The 14,443-nt window shown below is 50.3% G+C and overlaps 1 protein-coding gene across 1 annotated transcript; it reads left to right on the top strand.

Annotated features, from left to right (window-relative positions):
• Positions 1–567: 567 nt before the first annotated feature.
• LOC120644999 (transmembrane protein 45A-like) lies at positions 568–3,734 on the top strand. The gene is made up of 2 exons (XM_039921743.1): positions 568–1,373; positions 2,915–3,734. Exons 1-2 carry the CDS (start codon positions 1,018–1,020, stop codon positions 3,456–3,458), a joined length of 900 nt encoding a protein of 299 aa, XP_039777677.1. The 5' UTR covers positions 568–1,017; the 3' UTR covers positions 3,459–3,734.
• Positions 3,735–14,443: the final 10,709 nt, after the last annotated feature.

Genomic DNA, 14,443 nt, shown 5'->3' with positions numbered 1-14,443 from the left:
CGTGCCTCCCTCTCGCATCGCGCCGCCAGCCCGCTGCCGTGCCTCCCTCTCACGCCGCACCCGGCCGCCTCCGTCGCCCCCTGTCCTCGCCTCCCCGGCCAGCGGCCACCACCGCCGCTCCCACGCAGGCCGCCGCCGCCGGCCTGGCGTGCTGGCGTGCCCAACGGCACGGCACGGCACGCCGGCGCCCTCGCCGGGCCGTGCCTGGGCCGGAATGGCGGCACGGCGGCACTGCATGGCACGACACGGTGGAGCCGCCGTGCCCCGACATGCCGTGCCCCGGCGTGCCGTGCCCCGGTGTGCCCGTGCCAGCCGTGCTCGGGCCGTGCCGTGCGGCCCGGTTGGCCGACCCCTCGTGGTTGGGAGGCTGGGAGGGAATCACAAGTCTCCGCCGACCGCATTCACTGCCCCCACCGCATCCGCAGCGCGGCGCTGGCACAGGCCCCGAGCCGAGCCGAGCCGAGTCCACGACGCCGCGCTGCCGCTGTGCCGTGCAGCTGCAGCCGCATCGATCGCTTCCATCGCGATCAGAGCAGAGTACACAAGAGCGGAGCAGAGCAGGCGGCCAAGGCCCCAACCCCAGCGAGGCCACGCCGCCGCCTCGTCTCTCCTGCTCTGCCCCGCTGTACTCGCTCGTACACACACGAGCGCCACCGCACGAAGCCACCCAGCTGCCCCGCCGCTACACCAGCTCGGGTTGGGCGTGGTCCGACCCACAGCAACGACTCGGACGGCGGCACCACACCATCGTCGCCTCTCCCCTCTTCTCCCATCCCTTTACGCTTCCCCGATTCTGATTCCGCCCCTCGCCATCATCACCCAATCATCCGCTCCGCCTCCGCCTAGCACCGCCTCGCCTCACTCGGTCCCCGGCAGCCGCCTCCGCACCTCCTCCTCTCTCCAGGCCGGCCGCCGGCGGCCGCGCCCAAAAGTCAACCCGCGATCCGCCAGCCCCGGGAGCTCCACCCTCCGGCGCGGCGGCCCCACCAACCAACACCGCCCGCCGGCGCTCCCCCGATGGGTTCCTTCAAGGGCCACGCGCTCCCCGGCACGCTGTTCCTGCTCGTGGGGCTGTGGCGGGCCTGGTCCGCGGCGTCGCGCTTCGCCGCGGCGCCCTCCGCCTTCCGCGTCCGCGCCTGGAACCCCGTCCCCTGCGCCTCCTCGTCGTCGCCGCTGCGGCTGCTCGAGCTCTACGTCATCGCTGGCGGCGCCCTCGCGGACATGTGCGTCGAGGTGCTCTACTCCACGCACCTCCGCATCTTCGCCGCCGGCGGGGTCAACCCCGCACACCTCAACGACCTTGAGCACGGCGGCATGCTCCTCATGTTCTTCCTCTTCGGCGCCCTCGCGCTCGCCTCCCAGCTCCACCCCAGGTCAGCCGCTCAGCTCCTCCTCCTCCTCCTCATCTTCTTCTTCTTCTAGTAGCACACTACTACTCCTGCACGGATCAGCGTCAACCAACCAACGCGATCCACACGACCAAGATCCCATTTTTTTTCTTTCTCGACAAGAATTCCAGCTTCAATTTCCTACTCGTTCCAACTCGACATGACCAAAAGCTAAAAATTTTGATTCCAAAAATAAGATCAGGACTGGGATTATTTGGAATGAACGAACGAACACGACGATCAGATGTGAATTGAAGGGAAGAGGAGGTGGGGTAGTTGGTTGGGTTGGTTGGGCGGCGTACGAATCTTCCCCGCCGCAGATGGTTTTTGACCATTCCGGCGTCCGCATCCGGTGGTGTTCTTGATCGAGCGGTCGCCAGAGGAGAGGACCCACCGACTGACTATACCAGGATTAGCTGGTGGTCCAGGGCGAGCCATGTGGCCCAGCTGCTCCAGCTCGGCTACCAAATGGCGGCAAGTACCTGTACTGGTGGTAGTTTCATGGCAGCCAGGACTGCTTTTTCATGTGGGAGAAATTTCCTACTACTTTCCTAGTGCTCTGCCTTTTTGAATGCATCTCGTGTGTCTTTCTAATCAGGGAGCCAATAGCCAGCCAGAATTTGCAAAAGGGAGGAAAGATGTTAGATGTTTTTGCAAACACTGTGGATCCTCCTCAGTGTCTGCCAATAGCCAGCCAGTCTACTAACTACTATTCGTACTTATATTACTAGTTGTTAATTCTCTGACGGGGCATGAACTCCTCTTCAGTCTGCTGTTTTGAATACCATCAGGGCAGAATCTGAATTGGCATGGATTAACTGCCATGCTTGAGCAGGACAAAAAGAGAGCTCATGGAGATATTTATGTGTGTCCCTTTTCTTTTTGCCTTTGGAAGTGGGAGGTGGGGCCACGGTATCACTGCTGCCAAGTACAGTAGCAAGTGCAGCCTGACTCTGTTTTGCATTTGAGTAGTGTTGGGCCCCCAGTAAGCTTATGGGTGAGTGAGTCCCTGCTTAACCTTTTCCCCTGCAATCATACTGTCCGTAGTGCAATGGAATCCCTGCTCAACCTTTTCTCTTTTCCTGCTGCAATCATTTTGCCATCTTGTTTTATCTTGCTATGTTGTCCCTGCAACCATTGTTAACTCAAGGGAGTGATGATGCTTCTCGTTGCAAAGTAGTAATATGGCACACAGCAATCATCACCTCATTACCATGTGGAGGACAATGTGGGTTTCAGTGGTTGGAACATTCTTTACAGGTTCAGTTTCAGTGCAAGCACTAAGCTGTCAGAGTTTGTTTGATAAAGTAGGAATTTTTGCTGGAAGCTGTATGTCTGTATCTCAATTCTCAAGAGTGTGCCTAAAATTCTTACCTTTGGAAGTACAAAGTGACAGTAATTTGGGCACTGGGTGGACCTGTGACTGCATAATGGATCGAAAAAGGCCTTATTTTTTCACCCACCTGGCATTGTTTCAGTTAGAGATGATCTATCATGCAGAGGTTCCTAACAGGTGCTCGCTGCAGGTACCTGCCCTTGACCGATGGCGTCCTGTGCCTGGTGGCGGCGACGGCGTTCACGGCGGAGTTCGTGCTCTTCTACTTCCACTCCACCACCCACATGGGCCTGGAGGGCTACTACCACTACCTCCTCGTCGTCCTCATCGGCCTCTGCATCGCCGCCACCGTCCTCGGCGCGCTCCTGCCGGGGAGCTTCCCCGTCGACCTCGCCTCCGGCGTGCTCATCGCCCTGCAGGGCCTCTGGTTCTACCAGACGGCGTTCACGCTGTACGGGCCCATGCTCCCCGCCGGCTGCGCCCGCGACGCCGGCGGCCACATCGAGTGCCGCGCGCACGCCGCCCAGGAGCGCGCCGAGCAGCTCGCCAACTTCCAGCTGTTCGGGCTCGTGTTCCTGGCCTTCGTGTACGCGCTCGGCTGCTACGCCGTCGCCGCGGCCAGGCACGGGCACCCGGACCTCAAGGCGATGCACGACGAGCACGTCGCCGCGATGGAAGGTCACGCCGGAGCCGGCGCCGCCGCCGCCGCCGCCCAGGAGGAGTGCGCGATCTAGTGGCCGCAGCTAGCTGCTGCTCTTATTCTTGTTGGATTTGGTATAGGTGTACATGAACTGGCTGCTGGGCCGTTCAGAGTTTTCAGAATTGAGAGCTCGGCTTACTGTAGGGAGTGTACATTTTGGGATTAGTTAAAGCGAAATTACCGGAGCTTTTTCTCCTGAAATTTACGAAAGGTTTCATGAGTTGCTTAACTTGATTTGTAACAGTCACTGATTTTGTATGCTTGTTACATGAGGAATAGAATAAGAGAAGGAAGGATAGTTCTGTGTTCATTGCGAAAGAGTCTATAGCAATCTGTGTTGTTGGAGCAACTCCAACAGTGTAGCCAAATCTCAGTCTCTATATTTTCCCATGTACTAGCTATCCATCTCGTTGCTCCTGACTGAGTAATGAAATTTTGGACTCGCTTGTTCTAGAAATTAAAAAAAAAGGGCTTCAAGAAGTGCATTGATAGGAACCTTGATTTGTTGACACGGTTTCAGTTTCACCATAAGATTGCTAATGAGATCAGAGACATCAGGAGCGGAGTATTCTAATCAGTGAGCGCGCGCCAGAACAGGTAGCAGCGAGCGATTTAAGACAGGTCGTCCTTTCCTTTTTTTGGTTTCCGCGTCTGTCGTGTTCCGCTTCTGTCGCGTTTCTTTTGTGTTTTACGCTTCCAACTCTGGTTTTCCTCCCCTTCTGCCCGCCATTTCCTTTGCGTGTTTTTTTATGTCCACGATTACATAACTTATGCACACAACTTTTGTCTGATAACTTATAAGAGTGTAATTTTGTAGCGCCACTTCCGCGATGCACATAACTGTATGTATAACTTAGCTTCTTCTAGTCAACTTATGCACAACTTATATATAACTTTTCATTTTTAGAAAGTTGTAACTTATACGCATAACTCTTCTTTCTCATAGTTTTGTGCCACCACTTTCATGGTATGAACAACTTATATGTTACAACTTTTTATCTTTATGAATGTTCTTTAGAGAATTTTATGTATAATTTGTCCGCGATGTACACACATGTACAAAATAGTATATAACACAAAAAGATGGAATGGAAAAAAATGAAAAATGAAAAGGAGGGGGGGGGGGGGGGGGGGGGAGGAGTGTGGCGCCAGTCTTCACGCTGCCCCGCCAGCAGCGTTTCTGGCGAGCGCTTGTCAATTTGGATTCGCGATGAGGAGCCGGGTCATAGAGGTGTCCGACCGGCGCCAATGGTACAAGATTGGCAGCAAGGCCTTCACGAAGCCTGCAGCGGCGGGGGACGTACGTGGCCCAGCCCAGGAGGGAGAGCAGTGCTAGCAGCGGCACGCAGCCCAGGCACAGAGAGTAGAAACCAATCCAACTCAATTTGCATTTCGTCTCTGCATTGCATTGGTTACTTAATTTCTGCTCCCATGGCTAAACTAGCTGATTAGTCTTTGCTCCTGCTATTGAGTCTGAAGCAATTCGCGTGCTTGATTAGTTTTTGTTCCTGGAATGGCCTTATATTATTAATTGTCTTTAATTATTTGTCTTTGCATGCTTAGTTAGTTAAGGGGACTCTTCTATGATGATTAGTTCTAATTATTTTAGGGAGTTTCTTGATTGGCTTTTTCGTTAAATTTTACTTTCATTTAATTTTGAGCTTTGCTAATTATTATTGAAATGTTGCATACCTATTAATGAAGAAAACTCTTTTGGAAGTCTTTTTTGAAAAAAAACTTTTTTGCACCTGATGAGTAAAACGTTACTTCCGCTTCGTGTCGTGCCGTGCTAGAGTAGATTGCTTTTCGTTTGCTTCCGTTTTGCAGCGAGCCTTTTCCTAACCGATCATAGGGTGAGCGCGTTACGAGTCGAGTTGGCTTGTGTCTCCTTGGCGGTTAGAGTAGAGACATGGCAGATTGAATTTGGAACATAAGCCTTTATTTATTCTTATCGATGAGAATTTTTTAAAAACTTCTATTTGCTTCCCCTCTCGCTCTGGTCTCCGTCCCATTCCGGCACCATCATCTGATTAAGGAGGCAAGGACTGGTTCAGACATGCCCACGCTGTCATGCGCTTGCCTCCATTAATGAGTTTATATGTGGACGTTTGGCTGAATCATGCTGCTGTGGATGTGCATTTTTGAGATAGGGAACCCAGGAAAAGTTTAATTAGAGAATGCTGCACATACGCGCGCGCTTCAAAAACAAAACCATGGCACCAGCCGATTAATAAGAACCATTGAGCTGTAGTGGATCTAGAATTTTCAATTCTGGTAATAAGCCAATACCTTATTGTCAAGAGCCGTGCCCGGTCAGTCAGCTGATTATAAGCTAGTAGACATCCTATCTAGTTGTGCAATTAATACATTTGAAACCATCCAACATGAGGTCTGTTTGGAACATTAGCCCAAGACTAATTTTGAGGGCTAATGTTTAGCCTTGAATTGGAAGGCTAAAGATTAGCCCAATTAGGTTGTTTATTTGGATCTATAGGCTAATTAATGCCCACCCTCTCTCTCATTCCCCATGTCTAGGCGTGCGTGTATATATATACTCACCTCTTTTGTGGGACCATGCAAAATTAGTACTATTATCACTCATTGAAAGGCTAAGGATTTTGGGAGCGATAATCCACTTTAGCTCAAAATTATCTCACATATTTGTTTGGATGCATGAGGGATAATTTGGAGCTAAAACGTGAGAGCTAAGGATTATCCCTTGTATCAAACAGGGCCATGGAGTATTGCACCGGGACTTGGTCTAATCGCCGAGAGCCATGTATTACTATCATTGGCTCGAAACCCTTGACGAAATGGTCTATAAATAATGGGCTTCTCGACTCCATATACATCACTTCACAATTATAAGCTAGCTAATAAGCGAACAAGAGTGTTAGGAGTGGAGATGATGACAAGCGTCGGTGGTGGCGGATACCCCTCCTTGCCCCAACGCATTTGTGGGAGTGGCGTCCACCCCCAGCACGACCTTCTCCTTGTAGTCTACCACCACAACGCCGCCGTTTCTTGCACCCTCTGCACCAAGCCCCTCGCCGGCCTTCACGCCTACAACAGCGCCATCTGCATGTTCAACTTCCACTGGGAATGCGTCTTTGGGTCGTCGTCTGTCCAGCAGCCACAAGTACCGCCCCACGTCGGAGTCGGGGCCAACGTCCAGCAGCCACCGCCGCCACGACCGCCGCCCAATGCCCAGCCGCCGCCACTACCTGCACGAAGAGGTTTGGGCAGCATAATTGCAGGCAGCGCCATCGGCGCATTCGTCAGTGAGATCGTGAAGGAAATCATTCGCCATGACGACGAAGAGGTCTCTGAGGAATAGCTTGTCTCTCGGGACCCTGCTAGTAGCTGGGCTGTAGCTTCAGCGGGGCGACGTAGATGGCTGCTTCATCATATGTACCATCTGTATGCTTGGATGATGTACGATTACACGTGTGCCGTGGCTTTCAATTATTGTGTGTCAAATAGCAAGCGATCCGGATGAGGATGATGTCAAGCACGAATATTTCTTCAAATATCGAGTAAAGGCAACGTTTATTAATATCACGTATGTAATAACATTCGAACACCATACGAGTCCAAATCTTAACTAGATTATGTTTAACAAACCAAATTAACAAACAGTTACATGATCTTTCTAAGTTATCACATATATAAGAAAGATTTGATTACATGACATTCTAACATGCTATCTAGTTTAGATTGGAGACACTTAATACATTAATGATACTTGAGAAGCACTTGAATCCATCTGTTCCAGGAGGCTAGATTCAATCTCAATCATGCTTGATTAACCAAATTAAATGGATATTGAGTTTTCATTAAAATGGAACAAGTCTAATTATTGTCAGAGTTCGAGTTTACGAACTAGTCTAGGAATAAATAAGATCCAACTCCAATAGAGTACCAATAGATAGATTACAATTTTTTGAAAAAAAAAATTGCCACTAGTTTTATATTTTATAATTGAAAATGAATTAGTTGTAGATTTTTAATGATTAAATTAGATTTTTATTAATCCAAATAGATAGATTATAATTTTAGAAAAATTTTGTTGCTAATTTTATATTTTGTTGATTTGAAATGAATAGGTTATAAATTTTTAGAGAGTAAATCAGATTTTATTAATGTATATATTTGATATAACTATCCGAATATAGTGTCCGACTAACTATCTAGATTATCCAGTTGGATATCCGGTATCCGATAGATATTATCCTTCTCATATCCAAATCTGATATCTGAATTAAGTATTAAACCAGTATACGATATCCAAAAAAATATCCGGATATCCGAATCACTATCACTGTACTCCGTTCAACATGGTGCCGAAACATCAACCGGCAGCGTCGCATGCAGTGTGCTCTATTCATCTTGTCTCATCTCATCTGATTAAGTTGATTAGGAAATATCGGTTGAGGTTTGAAGAAAATGTATATAAAGCTTGGGATTGTGGCATTAGGAAATGGTATAATTTTTCTACAGACTCTAGCACTCGAAATGTTTGTTGAAATCTCACTTGTGACATCTGGATTGTTAGAGCTGCAATTCGCAAGTCAAAATTTGCACGAGTTAGAGCAACTCCAACATCTTCTCTATCCTAATGGATTACCTAAAAAAAGAAAAAAAAAACTAGAAAAATGGGTACCAACAGCTTAACCAACCAACCCGGTTATCTATCTTCATCTCCATATCGTGCTCCCCGGGAGGTAAAAATGCGGAAGCCAATCGGATCAGAATCCTTCCGATTCCTGTGGGCCCCACCCCTTCACCAAGTCCCCTGCCGCCGAGTGTCGTTGCCGCCCCCACAGTCCCGCCGTCGAGCGCCAACCCCGCCGTCGAGCGCCATCCTAATTTATTAGTTTTATTTGACTTATCCTATTGGTTAAGCTAATTCTGTTTCTAATTTGCTTGTTAATGGGAATACAAATCAACTACTAATATTTTCATTTTTAATTATGAATTTATCTGTCCATTAGTCGTATTTGATATAGACTCTTAAGTGAACTACTATTTTTTATATATATTTTTTATTTCAAATTTAGCTATTTACTAATTATATCCAATAAGTATTGTTTTATCATGTGCTATTTTTCTTATTTTGCATTTAGCTATTCTAATCATATTCGTCATTGGACTCTTTGATCAAATCCTAATTTGTTTAAGTTACAAACTTAGCTAGTTATAATTGTGTTCGTCAAGGACCGTTAGTTGTTAATCGTATTTGACATCAACTTTATGAGTTAGTTTAGATCCTTGGATCTCTATAAAATTCAATGATGTAAATTCTTTTTTTTTAGATTAACGTGAAAATTTTCGGACTCTCTCGGCGAACGTACATTCTCGCCTCTTTATATGGACACGCTCATCGCCTGACGAATTGTCCCTGCAACCTTCTTGCCAGCCTTTTTTTTTGTCATGTCCTTTATTATTAAGCAATCACATTTCGCTAAGATGCGAATAGTTTGTAAATTTGCTGATTGGGCTATTCTTACCGGCCCGGCCCATGAGTTAAAAACAAAATCCAAACAATCGAGCCCATGTACGTTTTTATGATTGCAGGGTAGATGGATTTGCTTAACGAGAACACTTTTATGATTTTGTAAAGTCGTGGTTAACTTTCAGACTTCAGCCACTTTTAATAGTTGTAGTTTGACCAAATATTTTAATTTGTAGCCTAAGGAGTAAGGATGCATGAGCACAAGAAGTTTTTTTTTATTTCTCAGTGCTGAAGGTTTGATCTGTGTCCATTGATTCTACACGTCGCTACGTTGAGGTACGGGGCACCCAAACCTGACGACATCGTTGACGACGCCATCAAGTGGTTCAGAGTCTCGTAACTGAGCTCGGCGCAAGAGTAAGTAACATACATTGGGATGACTTCCCCGTAATTACCTAAGGTTTTATCTGTGGCTCAACAAGTGAAAAGTTTATGGTACTGTAACATCCCGTATTTTTACGGAACGTTATATTCTCCAAAAATGTGAATTTTCAAATACTTTTTGTGTTTAAGTGTAAATAGTTAGAAATAATGTAAGGAGTTATCCTCTTCTATCTCAAATCCTAGCAAATTAAAAACGAATCAAAAATAAGGATGATATAGTTGTTAGTGTGCTTTATTTGGAGTTGGAGTTTAATTGTATCTACCTTGTTTAAAGTTTGGTTCGATTTGGATTTCTTTTGTTTGAATTTGAGTGGTGTTTAATTTGAAATAGCCATTCAAATTAAACACAAAAATCTAACTAACCCCTCTATCTGCTCTTGGACCCAAAGCCTGCAACCAGCCCGGCCAGCAAGGCCCGTTGCTGTCCAACCCGCACAGCCACCCCGGCCTGCCAATCCCAGCCTATTCGGCCTTTTCCCGCAGACAACCCAAACCAGAAAACTAGCCAGCCAGCCCGACACCGCATGCCCCGCCGGCCCATACCGGCCTAGCACCCCGCGGCGCTCCCCTTTCTTGCCCCGAGCCGCTGACTTGCGGGCCCGCCCCGTCGGCCGCTCCGGGCGCTGTGCACCTTTCCCCTCCGCGACGCCTCGCGGCCTCCTCTGCTTTTCGCTCCACGGACGACCACCGCCCGTGCCAAAGCTGCTCCGCCTGCGCCTCCACCTGCTCCCGCGCAACCGCCTCCGCTCCGCGACAAGGCACGGAGACCACCTAGACGCGCGCCTTGACCACCCCGCGACCCCGAGCGCGAAGCGGAGAAGCCCGGATGGCCGCCACGTACCCCTCCGCGCGCAACCCCAATCCCGGCGTCAATCCTCGGCGTTCGCGCCCAATCGGCCACCCGCACCAAGCCGAACCCTAACCCGGCCGCCTATAAGAGTCCCCGCAACCGCAGCGAAACCCTAGCCGGCCCCTGGTTGCTTTTCCTCATCCGCCGCCACAACCACCAAGAAACAGAGAGGAAGAGGGCCAAGAAGGGGAGAAGCAGAGGAGAGCTCGGAGCCAAGGGAGAAGAAGGGGAAGGAGAAGAAGGAGAGGAGGGGTTCAGCACCGCTGTCGCGCCAAGGTGGAGGCCAAGGAGGAGGACGCCGCTGCTACCGTCAGAGGACATCGTCGCCGAGGAGCTTCACCGAGCCGGCGCCGGGACGACGACCTCGACGTAGCTGCGCGCCACGGCACAACCTTGACTCGCCGGCCTCGACTCACCACCGCTCCATGCCCTTCTCCCTCGAGCCCGCTGGTGAGACACCGTCGCGCCACCCTTCTCCATCCCTGTTCTGCTGTCCGGCCGCCGTACGCCGCCGATGAGCCTCCTAGTCTACCCTAGACCGCTCCCTTGTTTCCTTGTAGGAGCCGAGCGCCATCACCCTAACCACGCTGCCCTGCCGTCGCTCCTGTCTGCCGCCATGGCCATTCCACGGCCAAGCTCCGGCGCCCAGGCATGGACCATGGCCAAAAGGCCGCCCTTTTTCTTTGCCTCGCACGAGCCCGAACCACGTGCACGCGCGTCTCGCCGCCGGTGTCCCGCGCATGCCCGCACATCTCAACTCGCCGCCGCAGACTAGGGACACCCAGACACCGCAAGCACGGGTGCCCCATAGCCGCACGCCCCTGGCACCGGCGTTCCGCCGCCCTGCCGACCATGACCGCGCGCCATGCCTCGCCGTGGCCGCGACGCGTCGCGCACACCGTCACCGCACATCGGCACGGCCCAAAGGCCAGCCTTTCCCTCTCCTAGCACGACCCTGAGCGCAACCTGACCACAAGGCAAGGCTTGGCCTTGCCATGCGCCGAGCCTCGCCGCTGTTTGCCACCAACTGTTGCTCCGCCGTCCTGGAACGCGCCAGCGCACTCACACGCGCTCGCCGCCGCCCAAGACTGGTACTTTGCCCCGTGTTGGCACCATCCCGAGCGCCTGCGCGCGTAACCTAGCCCGGAGCCCAGCCTGGCCTTGCCTTTGAACCCCGCCGCCTGGAACCTCGTCACCGTCGCCGACCGGAGGACCTCCGCCATCAAGCTTTGCCTGAGCCTTGGCCTGACCCGCCTCTCCGCCGCATCGGGTGGATGCGCGCACGCCCGTGATGTCGCGTCGCGGTGAGCCGAGCCACATGGGCACGAACACACCCGCACACACACGAACGGCCACTCAGGCATGAGCCGCAGCAGATCGGTACTGGCCACACCAGATCCAATGAGCTACTGACACGTAGGACCTAGTTGTAAGAGCGGAGGAGGAGCGCTGATGCGCGGGACCGGAGCATCAGTGGGAGAAGGGAGAAGAGAAGAAAAGGAGAAGGAAGAAGAGAAGATCGGCCGCCGCCCTTGCTTTCGGCCCGGCAAGCTGAGCCGGCCCAATCTCCTTTGAAGCCTGCCAAGCCAACCCGAGCCGGCCTACCAGCTGAAGCCGAGCCGTTGGGCCGAGTCGGAATGAGCCGGCCCAGATGGCTTTTAGCCCAAGAACCCGTTAGCTTTCCCTTTTTCTTTTTCTTTTTCTTTTGTTTAAACCGACGCTGACACGTGGGTCCCACCTGTCGGTGAGACCTAGTGGCTGACACATGGACCCCTGAGCCGCGGACCCGTTGACCAGTCAACGGTCAATGTTGACTCGGTCAATGCTGACGTCAGCAGGGCCCACTGTTGACGTCATCAGACCCGACCCCCTGGATGACGTCGTGCTGACGTCAGCATGCCACGGGACACGTCCAGAGGCTGCCACGTGTCACTGACTGTTTGTTTTTCTTTTTCGATAATCATTTATTAATTCTAGAAATTGTTTTAAGCTTAAAAAATTCATAATAAATGAACCGGAGCTCCGAAAATAATGAAACAAGTTTCATAAAATTCTTCTAAAATCATGATCTACGCGTTAGAGTAGGTTTTGTTGTGAGTTGGATCTTATTTTTGTAGTTTTGTGCATTCTTGCACTTTGTCCCTTTAGTAATTCGTAATTACGATTAGGTCCCTGCGAGAAGGAGCTGATCGACGCCTCGGACGCCAGAAGACCCAAGAGGACGTCCCGGACTACGAAAAGCCCTCGAGACCCCGGAGGACTACGAAGAGTTACCAGGTTCATGCCCATTTATGACTTGAATTCCTATTAGGCATTGCTTGCTAGAATTGCTAATGCTATACTTGTGTGTGTGAGAGATAAGCCTGCATAGCCTACTTATATACCGTATTCCTTGCATCCCTGTTATACCTTGATTGATTCTTGGATGCTTTGGCTACTATGAGAGAGAATGGGTATGGGAATTCCATGTTATGATAGTCTTGGCATGCATGAGACCCATTTTGTGAGGAGCCAGAGATAGGGATTTTAGCGGGGGCAAGCTACTGGCCGGGAATGTGTATTGGGCACATTCTGGGGAGCACCTGTGGCGGGTGCGGGAAGAGAAGAGAAGGAGAGGCAATACATGTTATGGGTGCCTTTGGCGGACCACTGCGGAGGACTGCTTGCCCCAGCTCTTACGGACATATGCGGTAACTATGATTTGTGGGATTTTGTAAACGTGCACACCACTTATCCATTATGTGGGTGGACCCGGTCCGAGCTAGCTATGAGCGTCACCAGACCTGTTAGGGGTAGGGTATGTGCAGGGGAGGCCCGATGCTGGAGTAGCATGGGCCTTATACAAACTCCGGATGGCAAGGGGTGGGGCCACACAACTCCAGGGCGACCTCTTGCGAGAGGATACATCCCAACCTGGTGGGACAGGATGGTGCCGTAGCGGTTAATCTCGTTCTCAGTAGATCAGTGCCTCAGAGTCAGTCGGTCGACGGATCGGCGGGCGATGGGGCGAGTGGGTACAGGTGCGCAACCCCTGCAGAGTGAAAACTATACATATAGTCGCGTACTCGGTCATGTACATTCCTACTCTTCTGTTACTTCATCTAGAGTAGTAAACCCAGATTTCTACCTCCCTCTAGTCCACTTCCCCCTGTGGAGTCAGATGAGGTGCAGGGAGAGGGAGTTCCTGCACCGCCCGGGTTTTGACCGGTGCCGGTATGGCCCGTATCGGAGAGTGACAGATGACTTATATTATATACTTGTGCTTGCATAGGAAACCTCAGCCTACCCTTGGCTACTTTTATACCTTATTGCATCCACTTAAAGCTTGCATCCGGATGGTGACGTGAACCTATCCCGTCCTTGGGGATAGTCTGGTAGATGCAGGATTCGACTTGCGGATCGAGCCTGAAGATGAAGTTAAGGACGGTTTGAGCTACACTCCGAGCTGCATGTGAAGAGGAGACATCAGGACGAAGAATGCCCAGAAGAATAGCTACCGCTTCTGACTTCTGATTGTTTTCCTTTAGCCCAAAGTGGCTTGTACTCTGATTTTCGTACCACAACTCTCTGAGTTATGTAATAAATAAATCTATGTAATGAATTTCAGTGTTGTATGTCTGTGATATCTAATTGAAATGAGTTATGTATGTGATAGCTACTGATCCAAGGACTATCACAATGATACAGGGATTCGGGTTCTTCTTCCGGAAACTCGGGTTGTTTCAGGAACGACACAGCACTGTGAACCCAAAAAACCCAAAAACCAACCATGATCCTGTAACACATGGAACGTCGTTTTCAGAGGTTCAGGTTCTGTGCGAGTACTCCAACCATTGGAGTCTTTTTTTTATAGAAATTTTGAGGGAATAAAACTACAGCTCTGAAGTTTGCTTCAGGTTCTTACACTTTGGAACTTAGAAGGCAGGGACAGATTGGTGCAGTGTGATGACTGATTCCGTTGCATATGACAAAGCTAGTGAGATTTTTTTTCCTTCCATTGCCACCCGGCCGGATTCAGAGTTCAGACTTCAGCGCATGCATACCACTACCTCCGAGAATATGTCCCAGTGCACTGCACCCCACTAAAATGATATGTGCGGAGATTTGTAAAGGGAAAGGATGAGCATCAGGGCAAAGAAGATGTGCCATCTTCCACTAAGGCCTGTCTACTTCACTTTGGCCTAAGGAAAAGGAACAAGATTCGTCTTGTTAGTGCACATGCTTTAAGCAAATCAGATATATATGATCAATAAATACATAACATTATCTA

Source organism: Panicum virgatum, chromosome 8K, assembly GCF_016808335.1.
Source record: "Panicum virgatum strain AP13 chromosome 8K, P.virgatum_v5, whole genome shotgun sequence".
Classification (NCBI taxonomy): Eukaryota; Viridiplantae; Streptophyta; class Magnoliopsida; order Poales; family Poaceae; genus Panicum; species Panicum virgatum.
The sequence above is the reverse complement of the archived record's forward strand: the minus strand, read 5'-3'. Positions and strand labels throughout refer to the sequence as shown.